Source organism: Emys orbicularis, chromosome 8 (assembly GCF_028017835.1).
Source record: "Emys orbicularis isolate rEmyOrb1 chromosome 8, rEmyOrb1.hap1, whole genome shotgun sequence".
Classification (NCBI taxonomy): Eukaryota; Metazoa; Chordata; order Testudines; family Emydidae; genus Emys; species Emys orbicularis.
The window spans coordinates 62895948-62916284 of NC_088690.1; the positions used below are offsets into that span (position 1 = coordinate 62895948).

General features: G+C 43.2%; 1 protein-coding gene across 1 annotated transcript; it reads right to left on the minus strand.

The window, feature by feature from the left end:
* Positions 1–990: 990 nt before the first annotated feature.
* On the minus strand, positions 991–19295 carry KLHL20 (kelch like family member 20). Its single transcript, XM_065408894.1, has 10 exons — positions 18720–19295; positions 14109–14267; positions 12779–12873; positions 10428–10543; positions 9462–9645; positions 8457–8600; positions 7942–8075; positions 7068–7276; positions 4982–5088; positions 991–1174 (listed from the first exon to the last, which is right to left on the minus strand). The coding sequence occupies exons 1-10, from the start codon at positions 19260–19262 to the stop codon at positions 1090–1092; spliced, it is 1776 nt and encodes a 591-aa protein (XP_065264966.1). The 5' UTR covers positions 19263–19295; the 3' UTR covers positions 991–1089.
* Between the last annotated feature and the right edge of the window lie 1042 nt (positions 19296–20337).

Genomic DNA, 20337 nt, shown 5'->3' on the forward strand with positions numbered 1-20337 from the left:
AGAGAGACGGGTAGAGAGCTAAGCTGATTCTGACCAGAGCATTTTTCAGCAGGAGCTATTTCAAGTCTGCAATAGGGGCAAGTGCTAGGAAATTGCAACTATATCTTTCTAGATTCTCCAAAAATACCAAGTGGTTCCCATGTGAGCAGAGACAAGAATTGATAATGGCAATAAGTGCTCTCATAAGGTTCACATACAGGAAAGACATAGATCCTGAACCTTTGTACCACACACTGGAAAAATGCATAATTTTGGAGTCTAGCTATTTTTCACCTTTCATCCCCAACCTCCTTTTTGAGCATCAGTAATTCAGCAAAGAGATGGGAGTTCCAGTCCTGCTTCTCATTGCCCCAAAAACCGACCAGACGCTCAGAGCACTAATCTTCACAGCTCCTGTGCTCTAAGAGGCCCAAGTGGCTTGGCGCAGCAGCGTCCAGAAGTATCAGGATGTAGCCCTGCCCCAACCATCAGCCTGTCAGAACTCAATCTCAAAAAATTAAAAGAGATGGAATCTTTCACTGTGAGTGATACAAAGAAAATACATGATACAAATTAAATGAAAAAATAAATATACTCTGCACTCAGAAAAGCTTCTGTGCAAAGGTGGCACCTTTCTGGTCAAGTACATATTTTTTTTTAAATGAAGCTCTCTGTAAATAAGGCAAAAGCACTATTTTCAGTATCACTTTCCTCTTTCACCCACTGCATGGATGCCACTTCCACTGCTGGAGGAGGAGAGGCCCTCCTCTTTGCCAGACTCCTGGCACAGCTTGCAGTCCCAGGTCATTGTTTATGCTAGAGTAACTTTTACAGTTCAGTTTATTCAAAAACCAAGAGACTGTTTAGAAAAAAATATGGACATAAGCAAAGCTTCTAGTTGTAGTAGGTGGTTCCTGGAGTCTGACAAGGTGGTCTCCCATTGGATGTGCGCTCAAAAAAGTCATTTTATTTATAATTCCATAGAAAGAGGCACCAGCAAAGAATTAAGGTGGATCTATATTTTACTAGAGCCGCACAGAGCTCCAGAGTCAGTAAGTCTCTTCAGTTTGTATAGGATTGAGAACCAAGGGCTTTCCCTCCATTAGACGCTTACCATATATGGGATTCACAATGTGTCATTTTGATAACACCTACACCACCTCCCAGCCGACGATAGTTCATTCCGCCATACAACCTGCAAAGAAAAGTTGTCGTTGGTCATACTGCTTAGGCTCTTAATGCACTGTCTTCTCTGATAAAAGCATGAAACAGCCTCCGTAGGCAGCATGTATAGTTCAGCACAATCGTTGGTCTCCATTTCAGGTGATGCCTGTGATTAAGCTGTCTGATGAGTAAGGCAGCGGTCCCCAATCCACCCACCCACACACACACACCTAAAATAAATAGCCATATTTGCTCACATATGTATCTCCCTTGATGCGGACAGCAAATTATTTTCCTTCCAGTTTTCCAGCATCAGAAAACTCCACTGCATTTCCTTTCTGCTCCTGTGTAGCTACAGGAACAGAGGGCAGCAACTCTGTGGGCTGCATTTGGCCCTCTGGCTATGCTTTGGGCAACCCTGGAGCAGGGGGCAAATCTTCTACATGGTGCACAGCTAATTTCTGACTCACATCTGCTTTATACTACACACAGCTGAACAGACCAATGTATAATGCATTTCAAACATCATCTGTTCTCTCCATGCTATGATACTGAAACAGTGCCCACATTTCACATGGAAATCTGATGCCTATCAGCTCTCATTTCCTGCTTCAGCTGCATATTCCTCTATGTGCTGACGCAGTTACAGTCTGCTGGAAGAAATAGGACAGTGGAGTTCTTTCAGTAACTGTCACCAATGCCACCCATTAACCCCAGATTGCATATCAAGGATTTCCCAGTGGTGCTCCACACATAGGAGAAAAAAATTCACACAGCAAGAAGAACCGCAGCCAATAAAGAGAGGCAAGATGATTGGAGACATCACCAGCTTTATTCAATTCAGTGCAGGTAACAAACAAGCTAGTATCTTCAATAGCTACCTATATTAGCTACAAACATATGCTTTGGCTAGCTCTCCATACTATATGTCCTACCACTCCTGCCAGGGAGAGTGGCTGTCACCATTCGGTTAAAAGGCAGAATTAAGTTACTCCTGGGGGAATTGTGCACCACTGCGCAGGCACAGAATTCATGTCCCCCACAGATTTCTTTGCTTCCTTACGGAAAAAGGACTTTCTGAAGGGGAAGCAGAGGGAAGCCACAAGAACGGTCATGCGCCCCACCCCAGCAATGCGGGCGCAGTGTTTTGGGCACCTGGAGCAGATGGCAGAGAGGTAAATCACTGCATGGGATGTAGGGGTGCGGGGAAGGCGGGGCTGGGGATGCCCAGGCCAGTAGCTCCTACCCTGCACCGGGGTCAGCTGCTAGTTCCGGCTGGGCTGGGGCAGACAGGACTTGCTCTCCCCCTGAAAGGAGCGGCCTGGGCCAGGTCAAACCCACCCCCAGAACCTCCCCCGTCTGCAGGAAGCTCCACACCCTCCCCCCATCGCTCCTCAGCACTGAGGGGAGGGGTCACTTTATGGGGAACTCCGCTGTCTGTCCAATCCTTGTGCATCCGGACCCCCGCATACCCAGACCCCCACACACCTGAAACCCCACCCCGCTGAGCCTCACCTCCTACAGTCAGACCCCCCGCACTGAACCTCAACCCCCTTAACCCAGACCACCACCCCCCGTGAGCTCCCCACACTCCAAGCCCCACCCTGACAAGCCCCCTGCACCCAGACCCCCACCCCACCAGCACCTGGACCTCCATGCCAAGCCCCATCCCCCCTCACCCAGATTCCCCTGTTGAGCCCCAACCACCTTCATCTGGACCCCCCTGCAGAGTCCCATTGCCCCTGCACCTGGAACCCTGCAACGAGCCCCTGTGCATCCAGAATCCTCTCGCAGCCAGACCCGCCACTGAGCCACCCGTACCCTGATTGCCCCACACAGAACCCTCTCATCCCACACCTGGATCCCTCCTCACACTTGGATCCTGCCAGGCTGAGCCTGCCTGCCCACACCCGGTGTGCCTGGTGTGGAGGGGCAGGGCCCCGGGGCATTTCTGTGGCAAGCCCAGCCCTTGCGCCGTGTCACGGTTGGGTGTAGCCTCTCCATCAAGTCTGTCCCCCGAGGGGTGGGGTCGGGGAGATGGCTGGAGGTGATCTCCCACCTCTGTGCAGCCAGTGGCCTGTGCTCTCCATTGCAATGCTGGAGCCTCCACATTTATTTATTGACAAAATTTGTAGAATTTTGCAGAATTTTAAAATGTGTGCAGAATATTTTTTGGCACAGAATTTTTAATTTTTTGGTGCAAAATTCCCTCAGGAATATTAAGTATATACTGCTCCCCACTGGGCTGGCTTTCTGAGCTGTACAGAGGCATCATCACACAAAAGTGCTTAACTGAGAGAAGTGCCTCCTACACTACATAGGAAAATCTCAGCATGAAAGGGTAATATACTAGTTCAGGCCAGCTCAATAGGACAAGGACATTAATTTCTTCCTATTCCCTGCACCCTGACAGATTTCTAAAGCATCAAATCCCTTTCAAGGATATAAATAGGAGTCTGAAACTCTACACTGATTAGATTAATGTACGAACAGTTGTTTTGAAGTGTAGTTATCGTCAGAAAAGTGATTCTGGAAAAACAGCCTCTCTCTGTTCAATACATATTTCCCACCAGTGGTTTCATAACAGATCTGCTTAGTTTAAAGGTCAAAACAAGATTTTTCTAACTGCTAGCCCTGCAGATTTAACAGAACTCCATATACTCAAACTCCTCTGCTTCATACAATAGATCCCCATCTAAAGAGATTCTGGAATCAGAGCATAGCACTGTGAAGCCTAGATAGCCCCAAAGGAGCACACTGAATTCTGTTCTGCTTTCTGTATCTTTAAGCTTCAACAGCTAAGGTACATGGTTATTTTTGTTGGTAAACTGAGCAGACATTGCTCAATGCATGTGTACGTACACACACACACACACACACACACACACGTATGTACAAACACATGTACACACAGAGATCTCCAGATTAGCCTACAAAAAAAGTGCCAAAGCACAGTATTTGAGATTAGGAGGTCTAGGTTCTAATACAGTGTGTGCCAACAGCTCACTATGTAACTGACTAAGTCACTCACCTTCTCTGGACCTCAGTTTCCCCAGCTGTATGATGGCAAATCAAATCCCTACTTCCTAATGGTGCTGTGAGGCTTAAATTCACTAAAGTGGGCAAAGGTCTTTGGGGTCCTTAAGTATAAGGCACTATAGTAGAATCACCTCTATTATATTCAAAATGAAGATGGTAGAGGGGACTTCAAGCACAGCTACTGCAGTTTTGAAAAAGGAAGCTGCAGGCCCTCACCACAGGGAGCTATTTCCAAAATGGCTGTTACTCCTCTGGTCAGACGTATAGAGGAGCAATGGGCAAGACACATATTGGAACACAGCAGCACTACAGACCATTCAGATATGGATTATTTTGGTGAAAGCCCAACACTTATGTAGAGGTTTGCTACCTCTCTTTAGGAAATGGCTGTGCAGTGAGACTTCACTGCTACTGATACAGCCTATCAGCACTAAAGTGACAGCATTATGAGTGGTGAATGTCTCCATTTCCTTTCTATCCTGAAAGGCATTCCAGGCGCATATGGGTGGCAGAGAAACACAGTTTCTCCACCTCTCAGTTATTCAGAAAGTGATTCTCTCTCTCACACTGGAAATGGGAGGTTAGTCATGTGACATGCTGGATCACATTGCCTGCTCCCTCTGTTGGTTTCACTTTCAAACAAACCAGCCAAGTCACACAAAGGGTTACAGTGGTCACCTCCATCAACCAGACTTCCAGTAAGATGAGGCACAACACATCTGTACTCTGCTGGGAAGCATAATTTAAGCAGGTGTGCCTAAGGTTTGCAATGTCACTGTTTCATGAATTTAAAGGTTACCTCCATGTGTTAGCATCAGGATCAAACACTTCAATGGTCTTCAAGTACGTTGTGCCATCAAAGCCTCCCACTGCCATTAGCTGTCCATTCACTACTGCAAGGCCAACCTAGAAAACAACCCCCCCAGATATTATTCCTGCTTCATTGCAGGTCCTGAAGGCTTGTCTCACAAGAAAAACACTTCAATAAAAGACCATTCATTAATCAGCAGTCAAGCCTTGGGAAGATGTCAGTACACAGCACACACGTTCCTGGAGGCAGTAGGGGTAGAGAAGGGATAATTGTATTTTAGTATTTCTGTTAAAATACAGATTCATAAAACCTAGCATAAAATCGTATTCAACTAGAACATTTCAGTACAGATTCCCTCAAAACACATGGCTACTTCCCTGGGATGCTGAGTAGAGTTAACCGAAAAGAAAAGAAGATTAGAGCTTTCCCACCCTGTCAGAGAAGACAAAAAATGTGTTTTGCTGCTTGGTGCATTGGCAATTGTGTTGGACTCATCAGCAGTATGCTGGTTTTACAAGTGATTTAAATGTCATTGCTCTCAAGACTGGTTCAGCTCATCAGATAGCACAAATGATACATTCAAGTTCATGCCCAGGGACTGGGAGAATAAAAACAGCAAGGGTTAGAATGAACAAGACCTTCATCACACAATAAGCAACCGGAGTTGTACTACACTGATCCCAGAGCGAACAGTAGGATCCTCCAGCCCCAGGCTCCGAGGACCTCATTGTGATGCTGGCAGGCCAGATGCCAGCTCTTGCCTAGGCTGCAGGCATTAGCAAAGAACTGACAACCTCGTAGCTGGAGACCAGACCAGGTCATCTGTATGTTAGTTTTGCTTAAAACAGGTATTAGTCTTATAAGACTGTATTTAGTGTTCAGATTCTATGAAATGCTTGTAAGTTGCTGCATTAATCACACTTATAATGTCTGTATTCCATGCTATAAGAAAATATGTACATTTTGCTTTATAACTTTGAAAATGTTTGCTCTGAATTTATGAACTTAGCCATGGGAATCGTTCTCCCCATCCATCCAGAAGGACTACCAAAATCAGACAGGCCATCAAGGATCATTGCAATACAAAGGATTGGTTAATGGCCCTATCATACCTGGGAAATGCTACATGCAAGAAAGCTCATCCTGTGGCCTTGGAAGCTGAATGAAGGAAATAAAACAAAGCCACAGGAAAATTTTCCAGTGTTTTGGCTATTTGAACTGTGAAGGGCCAGAGACTTTAAACTGAAGCCAGAGATCCCCAGGGGCTGCCCTGAAAGACACTTAGAGTTGTAGTGGTCTGTCAATTCAATCACTCTTAGGATTTAGATGGCAAGTCATTTGTGTGCGTATGTTTGCTTGCTTTAACCTGTAAATAACTCTCTTACTCCTTTTTCCTAATTAATAAACCTTTAGATAGTTTATTATAGGAATGGCTACAGGCATTGTCTTTGGTGTAAGATCTAGGGTACCAACTGATTTGAGGTAAGTGACTGGTTTCTTGGGACTGGAAGCAACCTGAAAGACGTGTGATTTTTGGTGTAAGTGACCATTTATCACAAAGTCCAGTTTGTCTGGGTTGCAAGATGAACATGATAGCTCTCCAGTCTGTTTGCTAATTCCTCCAAAGCGCACAATAGGACAGTGCCTGTGTGTTTAATGGCATGTTCTTTCCTCTAATGGATTCTGCTGCTATTGGGAGGGCGGGGGGGAGGTTATGGCTACTTACTGATGTAGTACACTCAAGAATTCCCTGCTTCAGAATTAAGTGCTCGTGACTCAGTGCTAGTTGTCAAAACTCTTATGGAAAAAAGCAGCCTAAAAAAATTTCCCCTTCTCAGTTGTATTAAAAAGTTGTCGTCATCACCCACTCACCCCTTGCAGCATAGGAAGCTAATATTGCTACACCTTGTACTTCCTTCTGGGCAATGTGCTTTGCCTTTTTACAAACATTTCCCTCTTAGAAGGGGGTTAAGATGCAGGAAAAGTGAAAGAAGCAAGAAAAGAACAGAGCCCTCCCTATGCTCCAGCTAAATAGCTAAGCACAGCACAAGCTGGCAAATGAAGCAGAACTCACGCCGCTCCGCCGTGATGTCATGGCCACCACAGGAGACCACTGGTTGGTTCTGGGGTTGTATCTCTCGGCACTGCTGAGCTCTGTGGTATCATCTCGGCCTCCCACAGCATAGATCATGTCTTGGTATACTGCACAGCCCAAGTGCTTCCGTCTAGTCCCCATGGGAGCTATTGTGTGCCAGCGGTTCTCTTGGGGATTGTAGCGCTCCACTGTGGAGAAAGTCACATTACAAATCTTTGGACACCATCTAATGCCCTTCTATTAGTGACTCTGTGCTTGTAGCCATAACACGGATCAGACTATGAAGACACAACATTTCCTCCCCACACCAGAAACACATTGTGTCAGTTTGTCACCATCCACACTGCTTCTCCCTGCTTTCTCTAGACGGCTTGCTATTCCTCCTCCTCTCCCCAACCCCAGTCTAATGAAGACAGGAATGCCAGATGTTCAGTCATTTATTGCACCTCAGCTGAAGAATGACAATCTGGTGAAGCTACAACTGGTCTGTACTGCCATCTACACTTGTGACAGAGTGACCTCCAGTAAGTATCCTGTTGCCCAAGCCAGTGAAGACCAGAGATATTGCAGAGATGATGCACTGGCTCTTGGTAGGCAAATGCTAAGAAAATGCACAAAGTAACTGCCTATTGCAACATACTAGTGATAAGCAGACACACAAACATATAACCAGCTATCAGTGGTTTAGGAGGATGGGGACAGTACTAATGTATAGCAAAATCAACTTCAGGTGAGGAACTCACTCAGAAAACAGACCACAAAATATTTACCAGCTGTCTGGGGAAGGCTTATGGGTAAAAGAACGGGACCATGGAAGATACTGGTTGCAGTGCAGTATGGAGAAGTGACATACCTGTATTGAGAGGCGACGTCCCATCGGAGCCTCCCACAGCATAGAGAAAGCCCCCTAACACAGCCACTGCCACTCCTAAGCGCCTGGTGCTCATGGAAGCCACCCGAGTCCATTTGTTTTCTTTTGGATCATACCTGCCACAAGAAAAAGCAGAGACCAGTTGAGCTTTCAAATATACACATCAGGCCCTGTTTCCCTTGGGAGCTGCACCAAGCAACCAAAGGAATCTGTGGGGAGCAGTAGTTCTGACAGTTCCACATTCAGGTGGGGTAATACTAACATGTCTATTCTGGTTTTAGCCTCTAAAAGAGGTTCAGGATATGCACATTGTGGCACCTAGGCAGACAGTTGCTGTTTGCTGGAATTCAGGTTAAACTAAAAACATCCACCTTCAAATACAATCACTAACAAACCCACTCAGCATTTGTTGCCTCCTTTCAAACTCATGTGCACCAATTGCATCTTCTAATAAGATCTTTCCTTCTCCTCCCCTCCCGCTTCCTTATTTTTAATACCTTTCCACAATGTTGAGACAAGAGACGCCATCCTGGCCACCAACAGCATACAGGTATCCCCCGAGAACTGCCACTCCAACACTGGTCCTGCAGGTGCTGGTGGGAGCCACATCACTGCTCCACTGATTCGTCTTTGGGTCATATCTAAAAAGTGTGTCAAATAATTCAAGTCTGAACTGCTTATCTATGGAAATCTCCGACTCCCCTGTGGCTTGGGACTAGTGGAACTTGCTTACCCTGAATTCAGAGGGAAACTATAAAGAAGAAGGATGAAAGTCCTGAATTGTTCCAATGCACTATGTAGTGCAAACTGCAATTCTGGTTGCAGTAAAACCTCATCTTAGCATGAAGTGTTTCTTGGAAAAGTTACTGACTTCACTAAAAGCTGGTTCCACTGTATTTTACTTTAAATCACTGAAGGTTTCAAAGGCCCAATTCTGACCTCCATCCTCCTCCCTTGTATGTATTTCCAAAGTTCACATAATTCTCTATTTACCAAGCCCAGAAAAGAATGTCTGGATAGTTTTCCGCACCTTACAAGTAAATATATGCTTGCAGGCTCACCTTCATGAGCAACACTAAAAAAACAAGCCAGTCGGAATGCATATGTAAGGAAGTTTGCAAAAGCCATGCCCATCAGAAACTACAGCCAGGCCCACTCTTACACTTCCTTTCCCTACTCCTTTACATGTCAAAGGCTATGCCTTATACAGAGCTCAGAGCAGAGTAATCAGACTCAGATTACCATTAAGTTAGGGAACAAGGCTACATCCTGCTATGTCTGATGTCTTAGTTTAATAGAACATTGATACAGATGTCAAAAAGGCTAGTAATCACTGCCACATATTAGCTTATGTACTGAAGCAGGAAATGTAGATAGTATAGATGTAGTATTTCAACTGTTCAGCATGCAATCAACACAGACAGCAAAATGGACACCCTTATCACAGATGGCACCATGTTTTGAATGCATGTTAACTCTGCAATGATCTGCTGGAGACCTACCTTTCTACACTGTTAAGGTAAGAAGAACCATCATGGCCTCCCACAGCATACAGGAGGTCATCCAGAACACTGACTCCAACTCCACAGCGCCTTTTGCTCATGGAAGCCACCATCCGCCACTCATTGGTTTGAGGGTCATAGCGCTCCACGCTGGAAATTGCGTCCCCACTACACCAGCCTCCCACTGCGGGAATCAACACAAGAAACAGTGTCAGGGTAGTACATCAAACTCACACACTGTGTATGTGTCTACAACAAATAATCTATCTACATCTTCTGCCCACAGATGCTTCTTACACAGTATCCCAAGAAGACAGTATCAGAATTATTCACTCAGAGGACTGTCAATAAGAAAACAGGATGGGATTTTCAGAAGTGCCTACGTAAGTTTAGGAGCACAAGTCCCATTGAAAGTCAAGTGTTTCAGCATGTATTATTATGAGTGCTACCACAGTGCCTGGGAGCCCTAATCATAGACCAGAAACCCATTTTGCAAGACAAAGGCCTTGTCTACACTACAGGGGAAATTCGATCTAAACTACGCAATTTGAGTTATGTGACTAGAGTAACTCAAATTGACGTAGCTTAGATCTACTCACCGCGGGGTCCACACTACACGTTGTCGATGGGAGATGCTCTCCCGTCGACTCCCCTTACTCTTCTCGATCCGGTGGCGTACAGGAGTCTACGGGAGAGCAATCTGCGGTTGATTAAGCAAGTCTTCACTAGACCCACTAAATCGACCGTTGATGCATCAATCGCCATGCATTGATCACCGGTAAGTGTAGACAAGCCCAAAGACAATGCAAGACAAGAAGAAAGTGAAGGTTAACTGAAAATGTGGGATGGGTAACATAAAATGTCATTTCTGAAGGTCTGATAGTTAGGGTTGGCCATATGGACTAACTTTGAAACAGAGCATTTAAACTTGGAGATCACAGCCGAAGTTGCAGGCATGGTACACACCTGCAAAGAGCACTTCTCCACAACGGATGGGTTTGCGTGGTCGAGTTCTTGGTCCCTGCATCAGCGGCCGCTCTTGGGGCAACAACAGGTAGTTCTTAGCTTCATCCACCAGGTCCCTGTGCAAGAGAAAACATTTATTCTAAATGTCTGGGTGACAGTGGCATTTTTCAGGAAGTACTATTTGGGACATGCCATCCCTAAAAATAGCAGCCATCACCAATCACGTTCCAGTTATTGCCATACTAAACAGAACATGCATGACTTTATGTAATATTATATATATATAATAATATATAATAATTATATATAACCTCTCTTAGGTATTCATAAGACATCTATTGCTAAAAGCCTCACACACAATACCAATAGATAGAAGCGGTATCCAGATGATAAAAATTTCATCATTCAGCTTTAACTAGCTCACCCACCCACCCTCTTACCCATCACCCTGCAAATAATTCTAACACTCCAAACCCCTGAGCAACTTCAATCAGCTTTTTTAAAATTTTATTTTAAATAACCTGCCAGAAAAAAGCTTCCACCTTCTCCCCACAAAAATTGAACTTCTCCAACACCAAAGTATTATACCTGTCCAAAGACCAGGAAAGGAACAATTAGTGCTACACGAGTGACAATTTTCTGTATATAAAAACACCAGAGCTTCAAAGTCTGATATCTCGTGAGCCTGCAGCATTAGAAAGGGGAGCTTTATGCCACTGTAAAGGGGAGTTGCAGCTTTCCCATAGTCCTAGCATTCTCTTCTAGTTCCAGGAGGGTTGGTATAGTCAGGAGTTCCAAAACTGTGGGCTAGGGCCCAAAGGTGTGCCACGACACAGTCTTGGGTGGTCTGCCAGCAAAACTGCATTCTCCAGCCAATCTCTTAGTAACTATTTAACTTCATGTGACTCATGTAATCTAAGTAAAAGCTATATAAATGTAATGTTTTGAGCTGTGTATGTTGGACAAAATATAGAAAAAATTTTTTTTATTTATTTTAAAAACAAGCTGCAATATGTCAAGTTTAATTTTTGTGAGTACAATGGTGCATTTCACTGCAAGGTAACCTAGTAATGTACACACAGTTCACCATTTACAACTGTAAAAAATGTCAAGCAGTATTTCAATCTGACATGGATAGATTTAATTTTAGAAAATGAGAAGGATGCTCTGACGGAGAAGATACTGGAAGTCCCAGACCATCTACAGCTACACAAAATGAGCCAGCCAAAAAAATAAAGGAAGTGGTAAGAAAATCTGACTACACATATTTGAAGTTTGGATTCTCCTTTACCAGATCAGATGAGTACCTGTTGCCTCAGTGTGTTATAATATAATTGTCATTTTATGTTTGTATTTACAATGTTTTATTCTTTTCTAGTTAGTAGAGAGTATGGTTGGGTCTTTACTTACACAGCACCACAGAAATTCAGATTTTACACTAAAAAAAATTGAAAACACAATATAGTGTTCAAAGTTGGACAACTATTTCATTTTAAAATCAACAAATAACACATTTTTTAACAATTCTGTTAACATTGTTGTGTTGCTTATTGTTCAGTTTTATACATTGTACATTTACACATTGCGTTTTCCCTGTTTGAATGCTAAATTTTGCTCTCAACATTTTTTTTAAAGTCAAGTGTAGTTTTACCAGAGCTGTTTGGTTTCAAAGATCTTGAAGCATTTCTTTGAGTGCATATTGCTTGGGATTTCTATAATTGTTTACTTTAAAATGAAAAGGAAACATGCACATTGTGTATAGTGTTATAGTTTATATGTATGTAATAATTAAAATTTATAATTTTTCCCAAGAAGTATTAATAGTGGGTCACAGTACCTATTGCAGCTGGAGGGTGGACTTCAGGGAAAAAAGTTTGGGAACCCCTGGCTACACGGGCCATTAAAGTCACGACATTTTCAGATACAGAAAAGCTATTTTAGGTTGTTTAGAATATTGCTTCCTCTGAGCAGTGCTCAGTGGGATTCCTGGTAACTAAGGCACCTGGCTTTACAGCCAAAGCGATAGGAAAAACAGGCCATCTTGGGAAGGGTGATTTATCAGAAAGGTAAATTGCCTACCCAAAGCTCTCTCTCCCACCAAAATATTGATTAAAAAAGCTCCTTTGAGGGTACATTGCAATGTCTACTCAAATAAATACATACTTGCAATGCAGTGCTTTCTTCTATCTCCCCTCTACCCAATCCCAGAAAAGGAAACTGGTAAGTATCACCTTAGTTTTACCACTGACAAATCACAATATTTTTGGAGCGCAAACACAGATAAGGCACCCATATGAAGTGAAATTCATAGAAGTGCACTGTTCAGTTTCACTCTTTCCACCGGGACTTACCTGCATTCTTCGTCACTTTTAATGAGTGGATCTGAGCCGACTGTACCCACCAGGAACTTGGGACTGAGTAGTGGCAGACGGACATGTTGCAGCACCTATGAGACAAAACAGAACACAATTAAAGGCAACGCACTTGTCACCTTACAGATGGAGGGAACAGTCAAATAGAGAGCAACATTAGCTAATTTGCTTCCACATGCTTTGTGATCCAATTAAGTTATAATGCAGTCACAAGGACAGAAAGATTAGCAATAGGAGTGTAATAACAATCCCAGTAGCCATTCAGACCATGACACTCTGGCTCAATGCAGCTTTTTGTCTATAGCACCTTTGCAATTTCAATAAGCCAATGTAGTCATCCAGCAGGACAACATCAGATTTTAAAAGAGCTGATCCAATGAGACTGCTAATGGATGAAACCAACAACCTGACTGAAAATCCTAAGGAGACTGCAGATGTCTATACATATTGTCCTAAGCACTTGTTTGGCTGGCAGTTTTATTATCTATTTACCCTTTTGAGTGTACACTGCATTGTACAGTAAATGAACTACATCAAACATGCCACAAACAGCTTACACTTTAAATGCATAAGTAGGTATAATAGAACACAGAATTAAACACAGATGAACATATGGTCCTACAAGGGTCCAAAGAGTTGTAAGGGGTATAAACTAGAGCTGACAGGAGGATGACAATTCTGTTTCACAACAACTTTTGAAAGTTTTCATGAAATGCAATTGTGCTGAAATGTCCATTTTTGGAGCAAAAAGGGCAAAGCAGGGCAGTAAGAGTCTCTCTTTCTCTCTCATTATTTCTGACCAGAGAATCGTGGAACTCAGGAACCTTTCCCTTAAAAACTCTGTCAAAACAGATAACGCCGCTGCAAAATTTTAGCTTTGACAAAAGAGCATATTTAATTGAGAATGTCCTGACCAGCTCTAGTATGAACCCTCAGACTTCAAGGTATAAATCAACTTCCTGGGGTTAAGAAGAAACTTCCCTTAGGGGCAGGTTATTCCATAATGGGTTCATTCACAATCCTCTGAAGCATCTGGTACTGGCCACTGTTGAAGTCAGGATTGACTAGATGAACCTGGGGTCCGATTCAGTATAGCAAATCTTAATGTTTCTATCTGTAAGCATTTCTAAAGGGCCCGTTACTGACGTACCTGGGCATTGGACTTTTAGGCCTAGCTGACTGGAAACCGTGAACGTTGTAACACATCTGGGAAGTCCGGAGAGGAATTACTTCCACTACTTACACCGACAAAATCCAATCTCTCTCTCCTTGTACAAAGCAGATGCATGTGAACCATGCTCAAGGTTACCTGGGGTAGCTGGGGTCGCCTCTCCTGAATGCTGTACTTTACCCAGGCCATCACTGCATTGAACACCTGCTCCTCACTGCGAACATTCAACTCATCACTGGATATGATATCTATGAGCTGATTGGCTGGAAGAAGCATGAACTCCTCACTCTCCATCACCTGTTCAAAAAGATGGTGATAAAGAAAAAGGTAAGGACAGTGTTTCAAAGCACTCACTGCTTCTGGACTCTACCTCAAGGTTAAAGGAGAAATCCCTCCCTTTAGATAGGATCCAATTGGTCAGATCCAGTAAGTTCAGATAACTTTTAGATAGCAATGCAAATGAATGGGGAATATAAAAGTTCTGTAAAGTGGTAAGTCACAGCATGCACTAATCTAGTTTCAAAATTCGGGAATAGCAAAGCCCTTGTTTAAAACCAGCCTCCTCATTTGCCATGTGGAATACATAAAACAGAAAGAAAAATGTTCTGCAGCTGATAAATATTTGAGAGGAAAGTGGCACCAAAATAAAGACATTTTATTTGTAATGTAATAAATCCAAACCAGAACCGAAGGTAAAAGTCTCAAAAACACATTACCAGAGCCATTGTAGATATATAGAAAAAATCTTCCTGATGTTGATTTGTAGCAGAATGGAAAGTGTCTCAGGACAGCAGATGGACTCATATGATCCTACCTCTGTCTCTTTCACTCTCTCTAAATATATACACAGAGTGATAGAGTGCCATTGCACTTAAGAGGGAATCAGAGCCTCTGAAAAACCCCAAGGACTGATCTCCTATGAAATATAAGCCACTGACAACCTGCAAACATGTTAATAATTTCTTCTGTACCCAAGATAAGAAGCAAGTTTCTCTGAAGACATTAGCCACCATTAGAAGACCTAGGTGGTCTTCTCCTTCCTATGCTCAGACCAAATGATAGCACAGTGATAATGCACTACACAGCCATGCTGCAGACATTCCTGGGTGGCTATGGAGCTAAGACACACTGAATATCATGCTCAGGCACTCAGATAGCAGGACAATGGGAGAGGTATAACAACCTAAATAAAACAGACCTATGGACATGGCACAATTGCTGACAGCCAACCCATCTTCCACACAAGTGTGCCCAGTTTCTACCACGGCACCTGGGAAAGAGGTTCAGCAACATGAAGTGCTTGAACACTGGCCTTTCACAGTAAGTAATGTGCATGCAAGAGCTCAGCTTCCTGGCTGCAAGATTTTAAGCATAATACAAATAAATTCTCTTGGCAAAGATTTCCACTCTTCTAGTGATCAGCTGCATGGTCCATTTAGTTACTTGAAGAACTGATTCAAAATATTGTGTGTGTATTAGAAAATATCCAAAATGCTCACAACAGCACATGTTGCTAAACGGGACTCAGCAGGCAGCGAAGGTCACAGTTATCCGACTAGCTTCCAATGGTCATAGGAGAAGCTGAGATAAAGTTGGTCAACAAACTACCTCGCCTCTGCAGTCCCACTGCTGGGGAAGGAGGTAGAAACTGGGCTGCCAGCACGTCTGTTGGGTCTGCCTCCCACCCCTACAAACGGTAGCTTGTGCCTAAGGCTGGCCCTGACCGTTGCAAAGTGTCAGTCTGAAAAGTAGCAGAGCACTGCAGGGAGCAAAATCCTGTAACTCTCCAATTTATTTAATAATGGGAGGTCTTTTAAGACCTTGAAAGTAATGCTAGCGCTTCTGCCACCTGGGTTGCCACCTCTGTGTAACTTGCTAGCATACATAATTTAACAATCGCATAATTTAAAAATGTCTAAACATCACCTTTGTCCCAATTTTCCAGATAATTATCTGGCTAAAATTATAGACTATTTGACTGCTTCCTTACTGAAAGCTTATAGCCTTACACAAGAACTTGAATGGGTTACACTACTGTTTTCATGCTGATTGTAATCAGGAGAATTTATCTTACAGTATTGGCTGTGATTATTTGATTTATATACCAGACAACATGGTTCATCCTCACAGAACAAATGTCTTAAAATAGAATATATGGTAAGAGTTTTGCCTACTGACACAAAAAAGCATGAGCTGTCCATCCTACAATCGATTTTTTTTCTCCTTTGCAAAGATGTCAGGAACAGAACAAAAAAATTATGCAGGAACAAACCTTCATAGAATAAAATTGTTAATAGATTCATTTCACATTATATGCATGAGATTCACTAGGACAGATTAAACTGAGAGGAATGGAAAACTTGGAGAACTACTTTACCAAGGAATTCATGATGTATTGCAGCAACATACATAAAAATAAACAGAACTAGAAAGTTAGCACAGTAGAGTATATGGACTAATTCAAAGACTGTGTGCAAAGTAACTGACTGGCTTTGCCTAGTTGCCTAGTGGTTAGTCCTCTACGTTGCCAGGCAGGAGATTTCATCTTTTGTTTCATTCTGTCAGGTTGACAGAAGTGTGTACATGCAATCCCTGTGGAGGAAGGAACACTTTGCATTACTTATCAGTCCATTTTGGCTTATTAAATAGCCAGGTAACTGGGTTCCACACAGGATTCTGGTCCATTCTTCAGGTGGAAAGAAGATGGCTGCAAGGATGGTGGCCCCAATAAGATGGGGAAAGAGATGGAGGAGAGAGGATGAAAAAATAGAGAGTTCTTTTAGGGCTCTGATAAGGACATGGATATAGAGGCATAAAAACAATAGCATCTGCCCCTTCCAAGTTTATATGAACTGTTTTAAGTAAAGAAAAAAATACTGTTGTAATCACGGCAGCAGCTTTCTAAAGGCCACACTTCAGTTTAGTAATTTATACACTAATATATTTGATGGGGAAGCTTTTTTTTTTTTTTTTTGCAGTCAAAGCTTTTGTGCAGCATGTAATCTGTTGTGGGTAGGAAGAAAGACAGGAAGCTGGCTGCAGTGGGAACATAAAGGAAGAAATGGACTCCTTGCCACTGGGACCTAACACTTTCAGATTCTACCTGCATGTATCAATGTTTGAATATTTCAATACAAAAATACTGGACTGTAAAAAGTTATTTAGAGGCTTGTAGTCATGCCCTACTCATGTAACAGTGGAAAGAACACAGCTCTAATAATTGAAAACAGCAAGCATTGAAAATAAACAACTGGCTGATTACCGTCCCTCCCCAAGAAAACAGCAGAATTAATGCAGTACAGAGAAAATGTGGAGTGGAATGGCAAGCTTGAAGCTTGGGCCTGAAAAATTCACTCACCTATGGCAATCATTAAGTTCTACAGAATTTAGACTCATTTAAAAAAACCCAAAAACCTCAGCTTCTAGCCCTTATGTCTGAGAAGCCTTCCAAATACACCTGAGCATAAATCGATGCAGTGTGACTTCAGTTAGCTGTGGAGCAGTCTTCAATGTGTCTAAAGACAGTCAAGCTCAAGTCTGTCTGCCCCTGCTCATAACTTACTAAGTGGCACCAGACTGAAATGAACACAACTCTGGTCAGTTTCACACAGCTCTTCAGAAAAACCTGTGGGTCGCACCCAATCTGTCAATTACATACCGCTGTGGTTTGGGAAAGCTATATGTAGAAGGGAAGGCATTGAAGTTATTCACAAGGGAAGGGGATCCAAAAATTGGTAGCGGGGAAATAGAGTAGGAGTAACTCCTTTCAAGCCTCCTGGCTGCTGTGAGGGGTAAAGTGGTGCAGGTTCTGGAGGAGGTTGGAGAGATATAATGTTCCTTCTCCCACCAGGGGAGTACAACTTCAAGTTTAGAAAACACCTTCTTGCCAGAGGCTGACACAAAATATATAGCTCCCAAACCACCAAATAGTGACCAGGAAAAGCATCCTGATAGAAAACGCAGCCCTATTACTCCCAAAAGAGAATGTGAGGAGGGGCTATGCTTCTCACCAGAGCTCTGCCCACGGGATTCCTTGGTGGGACCCCACCCTCTTCTGTCATCTATTTCTGGCTAGTAGGACTAGTCCTTCACTGAACTGATGTCTGGTAAGTCTTTCACATCTGCTAGAAATAACTGAAAAAGTAAAAAACCTGGCTTGGGTTTAAAAAGGTCACCTCTGCAGATACATATTTGAATTACTTTCAAACAACTGTTGCTGAATGGCAGATGTAAAACACAGTTTCTGATTAGGGAAGGGAGTTGAAAGCTCCTCTGAGGCCTCTGCAATTTTTCCCACAGCTTCCCCAGTTCTCTCCAATCCCTTTATTAAAACTCTATATTTAGTTTTTGAAGTGTAAGTGTGTGTGTGTGTGTGTGTGTGTGTGTGTGTGTGTGTGTGTGTGTGTTTTAAACTATTCAGCACCTCAGGAGAGTGGAACGTCACAAACTATTGTTCAGGAACAGAGTGTCAGATGCAATCCATACACATTGCCACTTACCAATGAGCTTTCAGCATTCACTGTTTATAATATGTGTAGTATTCACATCAGAACATTAAGTTGAGAAATAACTAGTATGTAATATAGAATAGTTATCATGCAACTTAGTACTAATGCTGCAGCTACATCCTCTCTCTCTTACTACGCCAGTCAATACTGACCAGGAACAAGAGACATTGCAGGTGGAAGGGCAGGATCTGTAAGGAGGCACTAAACACGAAATGCCCAGAACCCACACCCTGCAGCTTACCTCCTGAAAGTTATGTTGTGTGAACTTGTCGGCAATCCTCAGCAGCTCACGGCAGGAGTGAGTGTCAGCAAAAGCCCGGATACCCAGGCAGTTGGAAGGGTCCAATTGTCTTTTTAGGAACTCACAGCAGGCTTCCTGGATCTCAGCCAACTGGAGTAGGCAAGCAGCTGGCAGTAAGGTCTGGACGTTGCCCTCTTCCACTGTGATCTGGGAAGTGTATGCAAAGTCAATCAGCAGCTCCATGGCCCTTTCATCGATGTCTCGAATCACTACCTCTGTCTGCCGACTTTCTGCCAGTTCCCCAGTGAACATGGCTCGGAAATAAGGACTGCAGGCTGAAAGTATCACCCGGTGTGCATAGATCTTTTTGGCACCCACGACTAGTACCACATCACACAACTCTCGGTGCTTCCGTAGAAGATTGATAACCTCTAAGGTTTGTCGAGGGTGCTTGTCTGAGATGTAGGGCATGCGAGCAGGTTGTGGTACCCCCTCTGGCAGTTTGTTGGGATCTCCAAGGGTGCAACGGCTCGTCACATCCATTCCGGTCTCTCCTGGTCGAGTACTGGTACACCTGCAAAGGAGCAAGCCATGAAACAGGGTTATCATTGACTCATCTCTCACCAAATGTCATTGGTGGCTCTGTGTCCATCACTGTCTGGTCTGAGCTGGACACAGAAATATCACCACTTCCAGCTTCCTTGGCCACCTACGGAAGCAAGCACTTTTGATCAAATAGCCACAGAAAAAAACCAGTCTAAATCAAAGCATCCCAGTGAGTTAACAAAAGCCAGCTTGCAATAGGCTCATGTTTACATCTATTTTATAGACTTTTCTGGTACTCATCACTGTAGTATCTGAGCATGTCTTACACATTTAATTGAACCTCATAATAGCTCTGTGAGGTAGGGAAGTAATATCCCCATTTTACAGGCAGTGAATTAAGGAATAAAAGAGTGACTTGCCCAAGGTCACACAAGAAGTCTGACACAGAGCTGGAACTAAATCCCAGATCTCCAGAGTCCCAGTCAAACTCCTTAACTACAAGATCAACCTTCTTCTCTTTCTTCTTCAAGCTTCCTCTATGTAGATTTTTATATCATCCATCACTGTGGTATTTGAGCACATGACAGCCCTGTAGACTTTCATAAAGTAAGACGGTTGGCTAGTATCATGGTTATGTCCCAGCTTCCTGGTGCATCCACTAATTTATTTGTTATCTCTCTGATTTTTGTACCTGGACTCTTCAGACACAATACACACCCTGGTGTTTCTGGTGGGTTTCAAGAGGTTGTTAATTTCTCCTAGGAATGGCATACTAAGGACTGCAATTAGTGTGATTGGATCCTAAACAGTCAAAACATTTTCAACAATACTTAAAAAAAAAAAAATCAACTCCCTTTCCCCGAAAGGAAGAAAATAAAGTCAAGATGGAAACCTTAGAAACTAGAAGCCATTCAGCAAGATACATAAACAATAACATCTTTTACAGAGATTGGGGGGGCAGGGGACTACCCTGGTATTTCACCAATGTCACTGTCATTAGCTAAGGTGTAAAAAGTTTTCAGCCACTGCTGCAATTCTTTAGTTCTTTGTTGTCCTCCACTAGGTTTTTAGG

Excerpts from the sequence above, each read along its gene's own strand:
- KLHL20 (XM_065408894.1), bottom strand. The coding sequence starts at position 19,262 with ATGGATGTGACGAGCCGTTGCACCCTTGGAGATCCCAACAAACTGCCA. Across the intron at positions 14,268-18,719 it reads CACAACATAACTTTCAGGAG|GTGATGGAGAGTGAGGAGTT; the intron begins GTAAGCTGCAGG and ends CTTTTTGAACAG. Across the intron at positions 7,277-7,941 it reads GACGTCGCCTCTCAATACAG|TGGAGCGCTACAATCCCCAA; the intron begins GTATGTCACTTC and ends CTTTCTCCACAG.